At 39.8% G+C, this 22,314-nt stretch overlaps 3 protein-coding genes across 5 annotated transcripts; all 3 read left to right on the top strand.

Moving 5' to 3' along the window:
* The first annotated feature begins 1,885 nt into the window (after nt 1-1,885).
* On the top strand, nt 1,886-5,315 carry LOC145458438 (vacuolar protein sorting-associated protein 53 homolog). The gene has a single exon (XM_080336805.1). The coding sequence runs from the start codon at nt 2,053-2,055 to the stop codon at nt 4,612-4,614; it is 2,562 nt and encodes an 853-aa protein (XP_080192931.1). The 5' UTR covers nt 1,886-2,052; the 3' UTR covers nt 4,615-5,315.
* LOC145458440 (putative V-type proton ATPase subunit G) lies at nt 5,279-6,469 on the top strand. The gene is made up of 3 exons (XM_080336809.1): nt 5,279-5,417; nt 5,525-5,625; nt 5,953-6,469. Exons 1-3 carry the CDS (start codon nt 5,336-5,338, stop codon nt 6,121-6,123), a joined length of 354 nt encoding a protein of 117 aa, XP_080192935.1. The 5' UTR covers nt 5,279-5,335; the 3' UTR covers nt 6,124-6,469.
* Nucleotides 6,470-7,532: 1,063 nt separating this feature from the next.
* LOC145458439 (uncharacterized) lies at nt 7,533-19,001 on the top strand. Of its 3 annotated transcripts, XM_080336806.1 has the most exons (17): nt 7,533-7,861; nt 8,288-8,384; nt 9,118-9,346; nt 9,870-9,947; nt 10,007-10,078; nt 10,938-11,054; nt 12,047-12,088; nt 12,901-12,966; nt 13,024-13,140; nt 13,806-13,955; nt 14,354-14,386; nt 14,447-14,536; nt 14,887-15,087; nt 16,109-16,270; nt 17,078-17,140; nt 17,608-17,719; nt 18,337-19,001. In XM_080336806.1, the coding sequence occupies exons 1-17, from the start codon at nt 7,617-7,619 to the stop codon at nt 18,353-18,355; spliced, it is 1,893 nt and encodes a 630-aa protein (XP_080192932.1). In that variant the 5' UTR covers nt 7,533-7,616; the 3' UTR covers nt 18,356-19,001. The 3 variants fall into 3 exon arrangements, with proteins under 3 accessions (XP_080192932.1, XP_080192933.1, XP_080192934.1); XM_080336807.1 differs by lacking the exon at nt 17,078-17,140; XM_080336808.1 differs by lacking the exon at nt 17,608-17,719.
* Nucleotides 19,002-22,314: the final 3,313 nt, after the last annotated feature.

Genomic DNA, 22,314 nt, shown 5'->3' with positions numbered 1-22,314 from the left:
GTAGTAATAATATTTCACTTTCAATATCACATACTTTTAGTTCTAATTAATATTAGTTCTTTTGTCTGGATAACATACATGTTGAAGTATAAAAGCAAGAGTAGTAATGCCTTTAATTTTCGGAAATAAATAGCTACACAATGGCATTTTTACGGTCCACCATATCTTTTAATAATGTTTACAAATCGCGCGAAGTGCTTACACCGTATCCTATACAACTTCTCCGTAATTGCTGTTCGACTAGACTACGGGCCTTATGATATGGGGAGGGCGCCACCATGATATTTTCTAAAACGTTCTGTTCGGCACGATTAGTATCGCATTTCCATATCAATACTATCATTTGCACCCCATGATGCAGACGAATGCTTATGCTGTCGAAAATTGGGTATCTCCTGGTATGCATCAATATGAATCAAGCTCGGCACCGTTTGCATAGCTCAATTTGCACCTTTTGACAATCCATGAGAACGAATTAGGATCGTTTTCACAACTACTTACTTACTTGAGTAGATTTAAAGTCAGTCAATTCTACTTCTACATCAAGCAGTTTTAGGTTGCTTATGTAAGAAGTACTTGAGTAGATTATTTCCTTGCTACTTCTACTTCTACTTGAGTAGCTTTATTGACTACTTTGACCACCTCTGCTTGTATATCGCATTGTACATTGTGTGCGTGTCTTGGGCTGATGAAAATATAATCTGTCCATTGATTGATTACGAAAAATATATGCAAGTATCAACATTTATCACCTACGTTAATTCATCAACTTGAAATATTACACACACACATGACGTGGTCACTTCTCAGTGCATTCGAGAGGATCAGAATATGCTTTGGAAGGAAAATACTTGATGAATTGAATATTTGAATCTGCGTCATACGAGTCATTTCATGTTCAGTTTCTCAGACGGCCAGACCGAGTCAAGTCAAGTACTTTTATGGAAATAACATCAGGGTTGTATAACCAAGTCACAAGGCTCCGAGTCAAAAGTCAATCTCACTTTTAAAGTTTTGGCTCAAGTCAAGTCGAGTCATTTGCAATTCACCACCGAATCAAGTCCAAGTCCAAGTCAGAAAGCAGAGGGTCGAGCCCGAGTCATGGTATTTTGACTCGACTCGAGTCTGAGTCCAAATCTTTGCAATGTGCACATGTGTTGACTGCTCAGTTTCCAGTTAAAGTCTTGTTAAATCCACTTTTTATAACTCTGTTTGGTGATAGCGAATGGTTCGCATTTATAATATACTAATTCTCCTCACTTTTAGCAGCTTCTGCTCGCATTTTCAAGTACCAGTATCGATAGACGAAATTACAATAGTGTGGTTACCTTATATTCTTCGAAATTACAATGAAATGTCGGTCTTTGCCGTCTAAGTTCCGAGTCGTATGACTTGTGTCGACTTGGTCCAAGTCAAGTCAATACACAAATTGACTCGAGTAGAGTCGAGTCATTTCCGTATTTCGAGTCAAGTCGTGTCATCAGAAAATCGTGACTCGAATCGGACTCGAGTCATTACAGCCCTGAATAACATGGACCAAGCCAAGTCATTAGAAAAATATGACTCGCGTCTGACTTGACGGTTGCATGATTCCATATCTGAGCTCCTCGTTATTGAATGTAACACTCGTATTCTTATCAAATAAGTGCAGAAGAGCACCGGTCCCGTGACCATAATAATTCCTCGTGACATCGCTGCAACGACTTTTTTAATATACTGGTGAAATCTACGTTGTCCTATACAATATGCACAAAGAATCAACACCGGCATCTGTTATTGTCAAAAGTGTCGGTAAACAATTACTCCTCGAGTTACCAAAGGACATGAATCGAAATAAATCACAAATAATTAATTTTAACCTATCCAATATATATTATATACGCTTAAAAGACAGTATTCGGGATTGCGATTTGTGTGTACCTACCAGACTGCGAATCGATTATATCCGGCAGTACCCTTTGGAAATAATTTACAGCGACAATCAAGATCGATTTCTCCCGATTTGTTGGAGCTGAATAAAGATTGCTGAAATGTTCTGATGCACAGGGGTGGATGGTACCAATTGCTACCAATATGAACGAAATAAAACCTTTCGAAAGCCGAGATACTAGTCAGGGGCTCTATTCTGCCGAAGTTCAGGGACTTCTCCAGTCAGTATTTCCGAGCGATGACCCTTTGCAGCAACCCAATTTCAATGTTGTTGATTACATCAACAAACTATTCCCGACTGAACAATCCTTATCCAACATCGACGATGTAGTTACGGGTGTCGAGAATGATATAAGAGACCTAGATGAAGAGATACGACTAGCAGTGCATAGTCAGACTCATGCTGTCACCGAAGGCCGGGAAGCCTTAGAAGACGCTCAAGACGCAATACAACAACTGTTTGTTATGATTAAAAGCATTCGGGACCGCGCGGAACAGTCAGAGCAATCTGTCAAAGAGATAACTAGAGATATCAAACAATTAGACACTGCTAAAAAGAACTTGACCTCATCCATAACGACACTGAACCATCTGCACATGCTGATTGGCGGAGTGGAAACTCTAAACACGCTATCGCAGAAAAGATGCTACAGCCAAGTAGCTAATCTACTGCAAGGCGTTAAGAACGTGATGGAACATTTAGAGAAATTTAAGCACATTCCTGTGGTTAAAGAGCTTTCCGGGAAACTGTACGAAGTAGAAAGTTGTTTGAAGAAGCAAATCTTTGACGATTTTGACAATGCTTTTTCTAAAAAATCAACAGCCCGTCAAAATATTGACATGGAACTTTTAAAAGACGCGTGTCACATTGCAGATTCTCTGGGTGGTTCTGTGAGGAAAGAGATAATAAAAAAGTTCATCAAAAGTCAACTCGCAGAGTATATCGTTCTATTCGAGTCAACCCAAGACTGCGCTTGGCTCGATAAAATCGATCAACGTTACTCCTGGATTAAACGTGCCCTGTCTGAATTCGAAGAGAGGTATTCTAGAGTTTTTCCTCAAACCTGGGAAGTGTGCGAATACATAGCCGTCGAATTCTGCAGCATCACGTTCAAAGAATTGGTGAATATAATGCAACGTAGGGAAAAGGAGATTGATGTTCGCCTGCTGCTCTTCGCCATCCAAAGAACCAGCAATTTTGAGACACTTTTGGGTAAGCGATTGAGTGGGGCCACCTTCAAAAATACAATGTCTGAGGATATAGCCAGCACTCCAGAAGATATTGATCAGTCTAATCCGTTTTATGAGGATGTAAAGAAAGAAGCACAACAAAAACCAAAGAATAACGCAGACTCTAACAATCCGTTTATCGGATTGATATCAAACTGCTTTGAATCGTACTTACACATTTACATCAAATCCCAGGACCAAAATCTTGCCGAACTCATCACAAAATTTCAGCAGGACTTCCAATTATCACAATCAAACAAAAACACGGAATCTGGCGCTGGCATCCAGAGTGAAGTTTTACCAACATGCGCTGATTTGTTTGTGTATTACAAAAAATGCTTGGTGCAATGTTCTCAACTCAGCACCGGAGAGCCAATGGTATCACTGGCACGTTTGTTTCAAAAATATCTGCAGGAATATGCTTTGAAGTTGCTGTCAAATAATCTACCCAAGTTATCTGTGTCACAGTCAAGCAATGCGTCTGTTACTAGCGGACTATCCTTTTCATCGGTGACAAACTTAATAAAGGAAACCACATCTCAATTAAAAGATTCCGGATCCTCTGAATCCAACAAGCTTACTTCTCATGATATAAGTCTGACTTGTTCCATATTGAGTACGGCAGATTACTGTTTGGAGACGACGCAGCAATTGCACGAAAAATTGAGACAAAAAGTGGACAAAAATCTTGAAAACAAAATCAACCTCATGCCGGAATGTGAGACATTTAGCAGCGTTGTTGCGAATTCAATCCAACTTCTCGTGTTTGACCTGATAGGTTCATGCGAGCCTGCTTTTTACGCAATGTCAAAAGTATCGTGGGCTACCATGCAACAAGTCGGCGACCAGAGTAGTTATGTATCTGCGATTGCAGGGCATATAAAACAAACTGTTCCTCAAATACGTGATAATTTATCATCCGTTCGAAAGTATTTCACACAGTTTTGTTTGAAGTTTGCTAATAGTTTCATTCCGAGATACGTATCTGCTTTGCATAAATGTAAACCACTTAGTACAGTCGGGACTGAACAATTACTGCTGGACACACATTCCTTAAAAACGTTGCTTCTAGAAATGCCATCAGTCGGCTCTCATGTTGGCCGGAAAGCCCCTGCCTCGTTCACCAAGATTGTTGTAAAAGGCATGACCAAAGTTGAGATGATTCTCAAAGTGTCTATGTACCCTCATCATAACGAAGAGGCATTTGTTGATAACTATCTGAGTTTGTTTTCTGCGTCTGAAGCTGATATTTTCCAAAAAGTTTTGGAAATGAAGGGTTTGAAACGGTCCGAACAAACTGTTTTACTCGACCTCTTCTGGAGAAAACAGCCGGTGCATTCTGGTGATTCGACACATGGTAATATGCAGAACTCGGCTAAAAAAAGTGACTCTCACATGTCAGATTCGGCATTGAAAATTAAGAAGTTGGAGAAACTCATTAGAAAAAAACTGTAGTTGGAAGTAATGCTTTAATTTTAGTACCTCATTCATGTGCGACTGAGTTGGTCGATTCTAGTCATTGGTCAAGTTGGTTATGTGTAGAGTGAAGTAATACATGGTGATCACTAGATAACCCTCATGATAGTGATTTTGTACCAAAATTGATATGGGATCTCCAAGTTCTGATTTTGGTTACAAATTTTGCAATTACTCTCGTAAGGTATTTCAACTCACCATTATAACAAACATGGAAATGTGACTCGAGTATATATTCTGAGTGAAAATCGCTTGACCAATATCATGAAATTATTGTATCGAGTCCAGCACATTTTTCGGATATTGTTACAACTGATGATAACAATACCATATGTTTTTGCTATAGTATTGTTTTATCATATAATAGGCTAATCTATTACGCTGACAATTTGGTATGTTTCGTCACAAAATTGTATGTAGAGAGGTGCAATATTATTCTGATTATGTGGACGCGCATTTCAGAATTCTTTTGAACTAGTTCAAGGTGCTACCAATTGCTATATCAAAATGTTTGACTTGTGCTAAGAGTGAGACAATTTTTTTAACCATATGTGTTGCAGATTAGGCTGATGTTTGTAAGCAATGAAAATCGTGTAGCTGTCATTATCGCGGTAGTAACGAATCTGCCTGTCTCCTGTCCTTTCCGTTAAAACTAATCTATTTACTCATTTGTGCTTAGAGTTAGGATCGATAAGTTGAAATGGCAAGTCAAACACCCGGAATTCAGCAACTTCTGCAAGCTGAGAAATCGGCTTCGGAAAAGGTTAATGAAGCTAAAAAGAGTAAGTACATGTAATACTACCACCCTGTGTAACGACTCTGTCTGAATCGCTGAATACTTGGTGTGTTGTTGTCATGTTTAGTCGTAGCATAACATTCAGTTGTACAGGGAAAGCAAAGCGGTTGAAGCAAGCAAAGGAAGAGGCTAAAGCTGAAATTGACGAATACAAACGTCAAGTTGAGCAGCGATACAAGCAACATGAAAACGAAGTAAATTAATTTCGCAATATCTACCTATTCGTAGTACTTTAGCCCACGTGAGTTTACAGTTGTGGGTGATGTAATTCACATGCATGTCCTAAACTTTTTGCATAGAACTTTGAACAACCCTAAACTTAATAGTCATCGTTGCTAATGAAGTAGAAGTAATGTAAAATTCTATGCCAGGACAAGTAGAACTAATGATAAAAGTAAAAAGTGTAGGCATAGTTGTGCCCAAAAAACTGAAATTCGTCAAGTAGAAGTAGTCTATAATCATAACCACTTCAGTTAGTAACCTCTGCCTATTTATAAATTACCTATCTCATACTATTTCAGATTCTAGGATCAAAGGATGACAACCAAAGACACGTGGAAGCAAACAAAGCTAGGCAAATGGAAGAATTGGAAAAATGCGTGATAAGCCGAAAATCTGAAGTTATCGATCGAATTCTCGATCTCGTTTGTGACGTCAAACCGAGTTTGAACAAGAACTATGCGAAACAGTGACCTCATTTAATATCAGTAGCTAATATTGCTCATTCGTCTGTTATATACATTTCTTGTGATGTTTTCATTTATATGCAAAGAGTTATAGTGTACGTGTGGACTTGAGAGTGCTATCATTGTCTGCATTTCAGTGCTTGGGATGTAATCATGGTGGTAGAAATCAATGTATTGACCAAAAAGGTTGCCCTTTTGACATGGTGCAATGGAAATAACTGCGATCTCCCTGTTCGAGCATGTTACGAACTTGCTGATCATCATTTGACCATTGTTGATTTGCGATGCGTACTGTGTGGCAAATATGTGCTGTCCTGGAAATACATATACTTGTATTGCGATTGTAACTAAACACAGTGTTTCGGTGGTGATGAGAATGCCGGCCCGAGGATGCTATTCTGAAAGTGCAGTTCTGTTGTATTTCGTCATTGGAAAGATGGATATTTAGGAGATATTTATATTTGCATTGAAGAAGTTATATTTGAGGGCGAAAGGAAAGGCGACGCACAGACGAGCTAAGCCTTAGCTGTGCTAGCGCAATTTTCATAAACAGCCACGAATATATATTCAATTAGTATTAATCGGTCGCGGTGATTCCGCAAATCAAAATAATAAGGTCCCCCAAAGTCATCAAGGTAATTGAAATTCGGGTAACAGCGGGCGATATCAATAATCGTCAGATTACATTGTCATCTCAACAAGACATACACACTGAACAATGCGATGTAATGAACAGATAGGAGGATACCGAACGACCAGTTGCGGTCTCATAAACTGGCATCCAACTCGACCTAGTGCCCGATGTCACAGTTCCTTTTTCGATGTTAGATTATATTTCGCGGCTCTTTTTTGCTCTATCCACTCTTTATGGGTGTGCTCTCATAACGGGTCTCTTTCTCTGCTTTTTTTGTCGCCGTAAAATCAGCGACGCAGGGGAAGAGGAGCCCAGAATAACCTCCGAAGCGGAATCGAACGATATAGAGATCCATGCTGTACCCTGGTAACAAAAGAGTATCGAGACCATACCTATTGGAGGCAGATACGTATATTTTCCGATGATTGACCGATCAAGACATTTCGAAACTACTCCAGGTAGACGTCATAGCCGAGGGACTTTAATTTTTACTTGAAGTAGTTTTAAAATGTCTTGAGAGGACTAAGGAGTAGGAAGTGTAGCCCGTTGTGTTCGAGTCCGTTCTATTTGAGGTTTGATAATGTATTTTCTGTTCTTACAAAATCAGTTGTCCTCCGTTAGCAGGATTGTCCCATATTCACCCAAACCGGTCATTAGAGATACATCTTAAAACGTAATTTTATGGGTAGGGTACATTCATAGCTCAGTGGGTACATTACATGATATACATAATATAAATCCACGCCGTCACTATTTATAGGTACCAGATTCCAGATATTAGTAAACACAAACATTCCGTCACCCCGATGATGGGTTGATGGGTGGTTTGTATTCCGTGCTGTAGGTTGTAGGAACCTGGGAACTAATGGCGTTCAGGACACCTAGTATATATGGGTGTAATCGGATTGGTCTGCTTGCCGTGTGTTTACTCGGTACAACAATTGTAGCAAGGGATTTACCAAAGTACAAGCACTCGGAATATCCCACGCAATTGTGTTACAAATGCCCGCCGGGATACAAGTTCGAGAGAGAATGTGAAGTTAGCGTGGATGGGAGCTCACCCCAATGGTCCAAGTGTGCGCCTTGTGATAACGGGCAATACCAAGACAGGTAAATATTTACCTAAGTAATGAAGATGCTTACTTACTGGACTGAATGAACGGTTGCTAGTAAATTCGGCCACCGGTAAATTCGACCGTCGGTCACTTCGGCCCTCGGTAAATTCGGCCCTCGGTAATTCGGCTTCGATTAATTCGGCCCTTGATCTATTTTGCATTATAAATGGGCCCTGTGGATATAAAGCTGTATCAGCTGTATCACCCTGTGGATATAAAGCTGTATCAGCTGTATCCCCCTATGCGTTATTGGAAATGACATATCCGTGAAGTTGTGATCAACGCACAGCATTGTTACGAAACGCAGTGGAATAGGCATGGTCGAAAAAATACCGAATTATTGGCATTATAATGACTTTCACTTCTACCTTGATATCATTAGTGATTACCACACTGTAACAGTTCCATGTTTTTCATTCAGTTGGAATGTCAACCCACGATGTAAGCCCCGAAATCAGTGTATTTCGGGACATGTTGACTTGGTTGATGATTCAGAAAACAAGCTGACAGGCCCTGTGGTAAGTAGACGTTATGCTTTCATCATGTGGCTGTTTGTGTACTCGCAACGTAGGCCTTAATTATTTAGATCAGCGGTCCTTAACTTTTACTTACCTGGCGAATCCTTATGCTAATCTGAAAGTATTGGGAGAACCCCAAATTTTTGCCTAGTCACAAAAACAAAAATTCACCACATTGCACTTCTGATACATTACTTACTGATACACAAAATGAACTGCAATGTACATCAACAACAGCGTTAAAAGAACAAGACCATTAAAACATGATTCTCAAATAATATGAAAAGATGATAATGAGTATTTAAATGCAAATCCTGCTGTAGGAGTTTGGTGTGTGTCTTGATTTCCAGCGAACCCCTGGAATTCATGTGAACCCCGCTTAAGAACCAATTATTTGGGGTAGAAGTTTCTGCGCTTTTATCGCTAATCAATTATTTACGGAATCATTAGATCTACTTGATAAATTACTGCATGTAACTATAGGCTATGAGTTTGTCCAATGTCCATTATTGTCCATAACATTATTGTAGAGAAATGTTCGAACTAAAAACTTGCTGTCGGATTGTCTTTCCAAACTGACTGACAGTTACTGGGGCACTGTGCTATAAATATTATGTTGATTCAAATTGAAGGTGAAAGTATGGAAAGTCTTTTGGAAGCAACCATTTTCCTCAGTTAGAGCGTATTGCCACTTTAAGGAAATATGTTATCCAACATTGAAATCTGATTTTAGTGTGCCTGTCAGTCGCGGTATATAGAGGACGACAGAGGGGATTGCGTGCAAGGGTTCACAAAATCGGAAAGCGATGAATTCGTGCGAATCGCCATTACCCAAGCTAGAGAGGAAGACGTAGCAAAATGTGATAAGAGAATAGCAACTATACAATCGATGACCTCATCTACTGCAACCGCAACTAAAAATGGAACTCTATGCACAACCACTCGCCCAAGTCAATGTCGAGGTGAGATTTCGTGCAACATTTTGCTAACTTCGACATTTTCCGTATGCCATCTGCACTAGTAGACATTTTTCTGATTTGATTCTGGGGTGTTTTTTTCAGCCAATCCCTGGTATCAGTACACACGAAGGAATCATTTAAACTGGCTGCCACTTTTACCATTTCAATTAATAGCATCACGTTATCTCGGTGCAATCAAAGTAGCTTTGCCTATGTTTTTTTTTTCAAATTTTGAGGTCCATTTTTCAAATTCACATAAAATCAAGTTTTTGTGAAATATTCATTTTTCAGCCATATTTTGGTCGTGTTTATGTTTATCGCATTATTCAAAAATTAATCATGGCGTAGGTAAGGTCGAAAGAAAATGAAAACTTTACATGTAAGCTAGTTAATTTTATAATTATGTGTAAAATGGTCATAAGCTACTTTGATTCCACAGTGAAGATGATAGTTCTCGCATACGGGCCATGGTTAAATTCCTTTTAATCGCAACCAAGGTTTCAAAATGATATATTTCTTTATTTAGACAACTCCATTCTCCCGTGGGTTTTAGTTTTTGTCTCGATTTTTGCCATCGCAAGTTTCGCGTTCAACATTCACCAGTGTAAGTCGGTTTTGGTGTTCTTGTTCTTCCCCCCAATCATTCTTTCGTTGATTTTCAAGATTGCAAATCTAGAAAAACAACGGCACGAGGAAGAGAAGACATGGAAAGAGACAATGACTCCTTTAAATCAGGTTAATATTTATTATTTCATGGTATATTCCAAGAAATTTCTGTATCTGAAAATTCCTTGCTCAGTTTTCCGCAATCGCACCAGTTCATTTGCCTTCCAAGTGCAGTGAACACCTTATGTTTTGTTGGTTGGGGATCCAATGATCGCACATTGAGCAGGTATTGTTACTTATCCCTCCAAAATAGTCATTTTGAAGTAGAGAAACAGCAAGGATAATAGGTGATGGACTGTTGTTTCAGAATAGTGACGTCTCGCGTAAATAGAGAATCTGTTGGATCCACTTTAATGTAATTTAACCACAGGTGTGAGTATACCAGGACAAGTGATATTGTCGGTTCATTCAAAGTCGTGTCTCGTTTTTACTACTCGATTTCACTGCTTTTACCGCTTGACATAGAGTTAGCCGTCACCAGTCTTTTAAGTTATTATTGTACGATTGAATGATATATTTATATTGAAATAAAGCTGAATATTTTTGAGTAGAGAATTGAAAAGAAATTAGTGTACAACTGTACATCAACAATCGTATCACCAAATGTTAAGAATGTCATGACGTTCTTTTCAATTCTCTACTAGTTGCTGACGATTACCCCTGACGAGTGTCAGCTGAAATTATTCGGGTTCATTTCAATATGTAGCCTATATATCGTACAATTTGAAGATGGGTATTGGGTACCTACACGAGTTTCTTCTGATGTTATTGCGTATGTGTTTTGTTTTTTGGTATTAATTTTACCTACTCAATCTGTTTGTTGCTGATGTTCCGACTGACTAAGCAATAACATCTCTCTCTGTCTCTGATTTTGAGTGATCTGGCATCTGCATTTTGAATATAAATTGCGTAAATGTGTGTGATGCAGGAGTTGAAACGTCGAATAACAACATGGAGATGCGACAACGGTCGTATCGGAAAGAATCTACTCCGTACGGCAATGGAGACTATCAAAATGGGGCAAGGAATTCAAGAGTTTCTTTCAGTAAGATGCAAAGCACTAAAGTCTCGTCATTACATTTTTCTTGCTGTGCTAATCGCTTATGTTTTTGCGATGTAAATCAGTAAGCAGTAACCCGTCTTTCATCAAGGTTGTAATGAGTCGAGTCATGATTTGACTTGAAAAAACACGTGAAAAGTGAGAAAAATTAGTATAGTATGAATGCTTGGCCTTCGATATTACCCAAGAGTTTCAGGAAAGTGAGTTGAACCCTACTTTGAACTCTAGTATGAACTCTATGACTCGGACTTGGCCATTTTCTCCATGCCTTGAACTCGGTCTTGAATCAGTGGCGAGTTGAAAATGACTCGACTTGACTCGAGTCAAATCTATAGACTACTGCAAAGATTGACTCGAAACCTTGTGACTTTATTAGAACCCTGCTTTTGAGACCTATCATGAGATATGACCGTCTTACTCGAATTGAATGTTTCTGGGGCAGCTGCAGATGGTGTCCTAGCAAGCTGCTCATGTAGAAGTGTAAATTTGACATAAAAATCACATCACAAAATACCTTCAATTTGAATTCAAATTGTATTTGGTTGTTGGGGTGCTGAAAGTTGATTGCTTTGGTGATTGTAACGATTACCGCGATTACATCAACTCAACAAATGTAGCAATATTATTCTTTCTACAAAAAAAAACGATTTCTCAAAAAACTTCTGAGTATCTAAATTTTAACTGAACTATGCAAGTAGTAAATTAAGTATGAAAATTGCGAATCAATAAAAGATGCATATTAATATAGCCTTTTCACATCAATTATTTATAAACTGCCGAAAGTCTCCATTGAAAATCAAATCTAATTTAGGTAGCACAGCGCAGTATCATGACAATTGAAAGCTACTGTGATTCCATTTTATTCATCGAAATTGTAACCATGGCCATGCTGTACTCCAGTGGATTCTAGCAGGATATAATCAATAGATGACAATATTGTGGATAATACATTATTGTGTTCCGTTTCTCTTTTGCAGATGCTGATTTGCTAGAAGCTCGTCCACTGCTACCAGGAGAAGGTTTGTTATTTTTACTTATTTATGTAATAGAATAGTTGTCAAATAAATGCTAACCGTCTATCATTGGCGTTGTCAAAGTGGGACTATTTTCATGACGTGATATAGCTCTTGGCTGAAACTCGGTACTGATGAGAGTCAGTCAAAAAGCTTTTAGTGAATAAATTTACAATATGCAGTTATTGTTTCGTGTTACCAGGGCTGTAATGACTTGAGTCTTGATTTTTCGATGGCTTGACTTGAGTGAATTTGTGTATTGGCTCGACTTGAACTCGAGTCATTGCTCATGACTTTACCAAATCATATGACTAGATACATTGACGGACAAGACATGCATCTCATTGTAACTCCTAAGAATAGTCATGTTAACACATTATTCGTATTTCGTCTATCAGTACTGGTACCGGTACTTGAAAAATAACGCCAGAAACTGTTAAGAGTGAATTAGTATATTATGAATGCGAGACATTTGGTATCGATCAAGCATAGCTGTAAAGCAATGTGTTGGACATGTTCTGAACTCGACACATGACGGTTACCATGATGACTTGGACTCGGTCTCGAGTATCAACACTACGACTCGGACCCGACCCTCTGATTTGGACTCGGATTGACTCGGTCGTGAATTGAAAATGACTCGAGTCAAAATCATAAAAGTGAGATTGACTTGTGCCCTGGAATCTTGTTACTTGGTTGTAACCCTGCGTGTAACTAGCCAGTTTACCAGTACTAGTTTCAAAATAATGAAGAAATCGATAATTAAAAAAACGCTTGAAATATGCTACCCAGCAAAGCTTAACTGACTTAATTCACAGGTTGTGTGTCGGTGGATACTGTCCCAATATTCACAGACGCCGCTCCAAGTTCCAGTCTTGACGAGGGTATGATTCCAGTCATATTAGCAATCAACTTATTCTAATATTCTCTGCCTTATTTAGCCTTACGTATTCTCGAGAACAGGATCCGCCCACATCCCGAGGAATTGGACAGGCTTATGAGAAACATTTTTGACTTCTCTGCCAACGAATGCGAAGAAATTAAAGCAATGTCGAAAGGTAAGAGAGAATTGCCATTATATTACCGCTTGGTAAAATAAATTACTACTAAGCCACCCCTTTTAGAAGACCTGTGAATGGAGCGAAGAAATGAACGTTCTGATCAGACTCTAACCAGCTACTTGATTTTCAAAATGCGCCGCTAGAACTAGAAGTACTCACATTCCAACGCTCACAACTAGAACTAGATATAACCACCTTTTAAAATCTTAATCTTATTAACTGATATCTGATATTTCGAATTACTGAATGACGAATGAACTAAGAAATATTGGAGACGGAACCTGCATTTCGAATGGACAGGCTTTTGAATTTCAAATGGGACAGGTGTCGATTTTTTGCTATGCCACTGTTAGTCGTGATGACTCTGAGCTAGCAACGATACATGTTTTTTAGTTGTTCTACGACTCATTATTTCTTAGATGCGCTACTAGAGCTAAACATAGAATTACTCACTTTACGAAATCCGCAATTAGATCTTGAACTACTGAAGAAACAGTTGTTACTTGACCGCCAACAAATTAGATTTGTAGTTTGTATAAATCTGGCTCAAATATCATTGGTAGTCCTACTGTGAATTAAGCGATGCGATTACAGTGCGCATGCCATTACGTTATTCAATAAAATTCATCTAAGACATTAGACTTTAACACTTCTATCATCAGACACTGCATCAAAAGTACGCTGTGCATTTAAGAAGTGGCAACGAAAACACGGCGATGACGCAGTGGCGTTGGTTCGTTCATTGGAGAGACACAAGTGGAACGATGAAGCCGATGAAATTGCGGAAGCACTTGGTGTGGAACGGATGGCAGGTACTCGAAGCAGATCGTCTGTAACGCCTTGCAAAAATTTGATTTAGTCTGAATTTAGTTTCATGAAATTGGATAATATTTTCATATTGAAATAAACCTAAATATTTTCGGATTACTCTCGTCAAGTGTAGTCGACATTCGTCTGCAACTAGTAGAGACTTGAAAAGAATTTTATACATCAACAAGGTCTTTTGAATACTCTGCTAGTTGCTCACGATTACGCCTGACGATTGTAATCCGAACATATTTGGGCTTATTTCAATGAGTATAATATTCAATGGTATAGTGAATGACCTTCAAGAGTCCCGTTATGATTGCTAATAATCCAATCATTCGCAAATAAATAACATGCAGACTTCGTTACATGATGCACATTCGTTTTTAATATCTTTCTACAGTCGACGCGGAGTCTCTCGATGAACTGGATGAAGGTAGCGATATATTTGTCACGTTTAATAATCTCCAATCCGATTCTCCCGTTTCTTTTACAGCGACGAAAATATGCGAACAAAAGATCGGAAAGAAGAATGACGCAATTCGGTTTGTTCGCTATCTCGGTGTGGAATTTGATTATTTGAATAGTAAGTTGGCTTGTTTACACGGTAGTCTTGTTGTATTGCGCCCGTGTCACTGAGTATATTTTCGAAAATTGGACCCGTTTGTGGTGTTGTTGGTCATTTCTAGTATCGTGAAAATACACCTTGCAATTTCGAAATTGGCCACTTCCGGTTAACTGCTAAAAGTACTTGTCACCTCGATTGAATCTAATTTTGAAACTATGTGCTTTAGTACTTTTGATTTCAAACCTCTGATTATGAACTTCCATTTGAAGCAGTTATGACATGGGCTCAGAAATCGCTACTTCTTAATTGCAACTTCTGCTCTTACGTGAGTGGCAACGCTGACTACTATGACCCCCTATGTTGCGCAGTGTCGGGAGTTGAAATTATCCGAGAAGGCGTTCGCATATGGCGGCGAAAACGAGCTTCAAAGGCGACCATACAGGAATTGATTGAGATTCTTCACGAAGCTGAATTCATCGACGTTGCTGACGAGATAACCGACAACCTACAAGCTCAATCGGACGAAGTATTCATAGCCCACGAGACTTCGCGGCCGCAAGAAGACAAAGGTATATGTTTGCGGAATTGTCTGTATTTGATACAAAAGTGTTGCAACTCGCAACAGCATAGTGATGTTCAGATGTGGTGAAGAGGGTCGGGCAAAATCGAGTACCTGAGTGATTTGATTCTGAATCGAGTGTGAGGCTTCGAGTTTATTTGAGTATCACTCATTAAGACTTCACAACCGTATGGATAACGTGGGAAGCTCAAATATGTACCTTTTACGCGGCCACAAATAATATAATGCAGTTCTATATCACTTTAAAGAGGAATTGGTATTTTTGACAACACTTATTTCGCTGCACTTTGTGACAATCCTTTGTGGCTTAGCCATGGCTGTAAAGTTTAGAGCGCGTGCCTTAAACTAGATGCCGTATAGGCTGAATGTATCGCAGATATCGGTTTTATTGGTATCGACTATAAATCTGATAACTGTCGGATTGTAGTCAATCATTTTGTTTTGAAATTTAGACGGAAACTCATCTTAGATTTTATGCTAAAAGTATAGATTACTAACCTACGGATAGATACGCAAGCAGCATCTCTTGTTGCTGAGCTATCTAAAAGTAGCGTAATTGGTAGTGCTATAACTGGCGACGCGAATGTTGAAATTTAATATAATTCGTCTTAATCGAAAGCTAGTGTCGCACTGATTCCGAAAACACAAATTGAAATCTTGGCAGGGCAATGGAACCACCCCTAAACAGCCCCCGAAGTCTGAAAATCGGCATTGTTCTAACAATGGCAACGCTGCGAAACAATGAACATAACAATGGCCGATTTCGTCAAGCGATTGTTCAGAACAATGACGATTTTCAGACTTTGGCGGCTGTTTTTAGGTGGTTCCATTGCCCGACAAGATTCTGATTTTTATATTGGGAATCAGTGCGACACTAGCTTTCGATTAGGACAAGTTTTATTAAATTTCAGCGCTCGTGTCGCCAGCCTGCCACCTATAGTACTACCTACTCGTGTAGCAATGATTCCTTAGTTTTTAATTACCGATCTTACTCGTGTACTATTGCACAGCCGCGCCAACGTACAACCCACAAGAACAACCGAATGACCAGCCTGTCAGGGAGATGGCACAACCCACTGTTGATGCAGAGGCGCAGTCCACAAGAAGCCGTCCTATTTCGCATTCCGAGGCTGCTAGCTCATACGTGGACGATCGTTCCGTTTCACAAACAAGTGCGTGCGTCTGATTCGAAAAGATTTAGACAATAGGGCTGTTAAATATTCACTCGTTTTTCAAATGTTACTGGCTACTTGATAAAATTGTTAGGTTACCTGAAAAAAAACAATTCACAACAAATTTGGGTCAATTCCAACCGGTAGAAGCAAAGTTATTGATGTTCAAAATTTTAGATTTCGAATCATAGTGTTTACGGTGGGTAGATCTAAAATAAATAATGAATAAATGATATTTTTATCAAAACCAAAATTTTGTGCTGGAATTGATCTTAATTTTTTGTGCGTCGTTTTTCAATTTCATGGGGTAGCCAGTAAAAAATGAAAATCACAGTTATTAAAAAACTCCAAACTTATTTCTTATATAGCAATGCATCTATTGGTTGGAATTGAACCAAAATTGGTGCACAGCGTTTCTTTCGGTAACCTAACAATCTTATCAAGTAGCCAGTAACATTTGAAAAAAAAAGTGATTTTTGCTCAGCCCAATTGAAAGCGGGATGATTTCAGTGGTCTAATTTATTTTGTGAAATGTTCCTATGCTCTATATCTAATCTAATTACTTCTGGTTTTCCTGGAAATGCCACATAGAGAACTGCACAGTGCAAAACGAGCCAAGCTCAGTGTACAGACATTTGCCGTTCTCATATTTATGAGAATGATATCTGATTTGATATGAATTGAACTTGGTTTTTGTTGTGTTTGTTTCCAATTTGTAATTTAATTTGGTAAAGCTGAAAGGTTTCTAGTTGTTGAACTCTGATTCGGTGTCTGTTTTTGTGCACCAATGTCATCTCTGTTTTATAGCCATCCCGAAAACATTTTTTCCTGTACCTCCAGCGATGCCCACCGCCGACGATGTGAATGAAGGTTTGTACCGTTGTCCTTTGATTAGTCCACCATACTATCCGGTTGCATATTTTCTCTGTTCCTTTTGTGCTCTTCATTGACAGGCAATAGTAGTCAGTAGCTAGTAACAAAGTGTTTGTACTGAGGTACATTTTGCAAACTTTCACTTTTTACTCAAGTGGTGAGTAGCTATTATTCTAATCTGATTTGGAAAAAATGTAGCGGTAATTCTAATTCTAGTCTAATTTGGAATAAATTGTGCAGCTTTATTTCTAATTTTAATGTAATTTGGAAAAGCTGAAAATTTTCTAGCCGCAGTAAAACCTGTCATAGTTTCAAGTCTTACGTTGTCGGAATGCTGACTTCAACATCAAACACTTCAAATACATTGAAAACTGATTGAGAAGCGCTGAATTAGATTATGAGAACGTCTAGGATAGAAAGCCAAATATCATGTAGCGTACAGCATGTTATGTGTAAATTTTCAGACGACTCTTTTGCCATCAAGCTGGACGATGAAGATAATAGTAGAACGATCATGGATGTGGATTTCATCGACGAACGTAATGCCGGTGACGGTAAAGAACCTCCCGATCAATCGTAAGTGAAGCATTTGAGATAGGAATGGTGCGGTATGCTTGGAATGTAGGCGCAGACTGACAGGATTGGGTAATGGTGGAGCGTCCGGCTTCTTGATCGGTTGGTCGTGGGTTCAATCCCTGGCCTGGTCGGACCAAAGACCAGATTAGAAACACTGGCATCAGTGGCTTTCCCAGTTGGTATGGAGGTGTCGTGCAAGGCTTTGAAATCCTTGCACGGCTATATCAGCACCTTCCTTGTCCAGCGGCATATGCACATCATGCACTCATGATATGCATATGCACAGATCGTGTGTATGTATATCATGAGTCGATGTATATGCCGCAAAAACATCAAAGGCAAAAATATACTGTGTCCTATTATTATTAGTATTACATCTGTGCTGATTAAGTTCCTGCAGATTTTCAATCCTGCGATGAGGGAGAGATGATATCACACTGTTGCAGACTCTCAATGAATTAACAATATGAAAATATTGTTTCATGACATATCTAGTGGATGCGTGGCGTGTATTCTACAGCGTAATACTTCACATTCCGAGGTGGTCAGTCACGAAACCACTTCTATTTTCACTTCAGCACCAACGATTACTACTTCGACCATTTCTCTTGTTACAGAAGCAAGAAGCAGTCATGACGCACCACGACATGTAACAGCACGACCTTAACATGAACAACCCCCAGATTATAATATGCAGGCAGTATTGGTAATGGAAAATGCTTCATTTAGTTCAGTGGTTCTTAACCTTTTTTCCTCCAGTGCCTCCTTTCAAAAATTATCGTGCTCCAGCGCCCCCCCCCCCTCAAACCTCATATTGTAAGTAATGTAATAAAGACTATGAGTAAGAGGGAGGGCCGTAACAGCACTTCGTCAACCCCCCTAAAATCGATTGCCTTGCGCACCCATAGCGTGATAAACCAAACTACTGAGGGCTTCGCTCCCAAGAACCTCGTAGCGTGATTTCTATGGTCAGCAAAGTTTGTGTGGCCTGGTTGCTCTAGGTACCAAAATTTTCTATAATGCATGAATGAATAGGTGGTAATTACATATATAATTCACTATAAACTTTTTATCCTCTCAGCCTACGTAATGAGATTTACCAGTAGCGCTGAGTGAGCTGTTTTATGGGAAAATAAAGGGCACGTAATTAATAATTAAACAGATTCGGGCGTGCCCGTAGGTACAATTAATTCGTTACCAGGGCCGTAACAGCACTTCGTCAGCCCCCCAAAAAAACGTTGGTCTTGAGCCCCCCATCGGTGATAAACCAAACTTCCTGGGGGCTTCGCCCCCAGACCCCCCTTCGGCTATCCGCTATTTGCTGATACTAGTCATCTACATTGGGTGTCCATTTACTGAGCCAGCTATTCTCGCAGCGCGAAAAATTTTAATAATTAATGATTGAATTGGTCAATATGATCGGAAATTGCATGTATATTGATATCAATTTTCATCCTCTCTCTGCTCACGTAAACAGATTTACCGGTAGAGCTGAGTGACGTGTGATTGAAAAGGTAGGATCCCCCAATATTAATTATACATCTTCGGGCGTATACCCGTTGGCAGGAACGAAACGGCACTTCGTCAGGGCCCCCGAAAAAAACTAGGGTCTTGGGCTCCCATAGGGTGATAAACCAACCGCCCCTCATCACGTTGTTCGCTTTTGCCACGAAATCAGCGGTACTGTTTAGCGAGCCAGTGGGAAGCGCGAAAACTTTCGATAATTCATGATAAAATCGGTCAGTAAGATCGGGAATTGCATATATATTGCCATCAATTTCTTGTCCTCTCTGCTCACGTTACCAGATTTACCGGTAGAGCTAAGTGAGGTGCAACGTTTCCTCTAAGCTGCGCACGTGCGCAGTGCTGACACGGTCTCTGCGCACAGAAAATCTACGTTGCGCACAACAAATCCGAAGTTATAACCTTTTTTTTTAGTCGTTACGCACTGTTGTCCAAGGGTCTGCGCAGTGAGTTGTCGAGTGTGCGCAGACTCATCAAACGTAGAGCGAACATTGTGAGGTGTCTTGGAAACTGTAGGGCCCGTAACTAATAATTGAACATATTCGGGCGGGCGAACCCGTTGGTACGACTTCGTTTCATGATGTTATTTCGTGACTTCCTGTCTGTTATATCAAAAAATATAGAATTGCCCAACGGGGATATCGCCCAACAGGAATATCTAGTTTCAGATATCCCTGTCGCCCAATCGTACTAAACTAAAAGACGCACACGATTTCAAATTGGTATTTCTTCACTGGCATATAATTTTTCCCTGCCAGATTGCCAAGACAGGAACATTCGGTGCCAGTCATTTAGGCGACCATGGACAATTAAACCTATATGTCTTTTGTAGGCTATATATAACGAAGTTTTCGGCGTTAATTTGCTCGCAATACTCATTAAGGATATGTCCTACCACCACATCATCTACTGCGAAGCCATTTTTCTCCAGCGCCCCCCTGAGCCCAGCGCCCCCCCATATCGCCCCCTGAGCGTTTCCGCCCCCTTCAAAATCGCCAGCGCCCCTTGGGGGGCGCTGGAGGCAAGGTTAAGAACCACTGATTTAGTTCAATATGTGTCCTACTGCCAATGCGTGAGCTCCAACTATGCTGTAGTATCTTGTCAAAACTGTTTACTCTTCTTCATGTTGTGTGCGCTGTGAATTTTGATCATCCTGCAGTTTTTGTACTTGTGTAGTATTGCATGTTTCTACTTTTTATTAAAAATGAAGTGTATCTATAATATGCATTACGTTTAGTACTGGCCATTTTTAGATATCACTGTCGCTGATTACTTTTGGTACCCATTTTGTACAAGTTTCATCCCGGCACTAAAACTAGGAGTTCATTTATGCGCGATTACTGTTTACTAATTCATATGCTTTTTTCATCTTGTTTGTGCTCTCTTTCGATCAAATTTGCATTTTTGGATGAAGTCGCGTGACAACGTCTTCCCTAGGTTATTGCTTTGTTTCTATATGAATGAGGTGTGTCAGGTACCAATGGGTGTTGACTGCAAGGTGTATTGTATTTTGATTGCCATTCCTTGTTCAATAAAACTGTCCATCTGTTATTTTTTATTAGATACACATCAGGGATTCATGGCTATTCTAAATCAGTAAAAGGTTATATGAAATATTCCGTCATTTCAAAGCACCTCAAGACTACGATACGATGAGAAAATATGAAGGTGTCGAGTCGAGACCACTTGAGAAGTCTTTAAAATCAGACAACATTTTAGGTCTACGCGATTTAACTAAGAGGCATTCACACTGATTAGTAGATGCTGGAGCAGGAGTCGGCAACTCCCCGGCACGCGAGATGATTTTTCGTGTCACGCCAAATTATTTGACGAACGCGACATATTGCAGCCATTTTTGTTGCAAAATATATGTCACATAAGCTGTCAAAACGGAAAAAGCTAAAATAATTTGAAAACCAACATAATACAGAGTCTTTTGGGGCAGATTATAGTTATCCGGAACATTATTCCGCGCGATTTACCGTGACCTAATTTCTCGATTTGGGGAACCCACAAAGATATCGTATGAAACCGTTTGGATGCTTTATTGTAGGAGTGTGCACTGTGGGACCGCGAATATCTTGTACGAATCAGCATTTTGGTACTGGGAATTTTCACGATAGGGGACACGACCTCGGCAACATGCGACTCCATGCGCTGTGTGCGTTGCCAAAATGATTTGCTACGATAAAACCTTGAAATATAATAATCGCCGCATGTTGGCCAAATCGTTCGACATTGGTATGTCCAATGTCTAGGCGCCGAAATAACCGGCGCGAATAGTACAGCTCCCGCACCTTGAACCGCACGTCTCAAATGAGACCCTCAGAGAACAGAGTCCCGTGTCGAAATGCGTATTTTGAATTGTGTTCGTCTCGCAAAAGGACATATTTTGTTTTAGTTTCGTCTGACACGTGTAAGCGATTCCATTACATCTAGAGCAACGAAAACCTTTAACGCTATACCGCGATCTTTGAAGCTTTGCGAACAAATCTAGTGTCAGAAAAACTGTTACTTATTGGCTGTGGTACCAAACACAGTAGACCTGGAAACGATCAAGGCAACCACAGAAGATCGATCATTACGCGACTAAATTTAAATTGATGGACATTGCACATGCACTGCACATATTACGTAGCCTACATTAGGCGGTAGTGACTGATATTTATACCCTTCGAGACCAATATTGTAGAAATCGGCGACGTTACCGCGATGCCTTTTCCAGCTGCAGATAGGTGGCTGGTGTTTATTTGTTTTTCTGGTATTCATGGTGTTTGTCGACTACTATGGTCATTTACACCAGGCCGATATTCTTCATTTTTATTCCGTAACTGCCGGTTTATTGCACGGCCCACTTTTAGGCTTTTGTAAGACACCGCTTACGCGAATGAGGTGGCGAGTAGGAGCCTACTATAGCGTTGTTGCGTCTCAATGCCAATCTCCAATGAAAAATTCGAGGCTGATTGTGGGGGTTCCAGGGCCGCGAGCGGAATAAAATTTATATTTTCGTAATCAGTGCAGAGTCAGCTTTCGATTGATACCAGTTTTACCAAATTCAATGCTCGGCAAGC

This window comes from Botryllus schlosseri, chromosome 16 (assembly GCF_051294905.1).
Source record: "Botryllus schlosseri isolate E-star chromosome 16, Bs_hap1, whole genome shotgun sequence".
Taxonomy (NCBI): Eukaryota; Metazoa; Chordata; class Ascidiacea; order Stolidobranchia; family Styelidae; genus Botryllus; species Botryllus schlosseri.
This window is presented reverse-complemented; position numbering and strand designations above follow the sequence as displayed.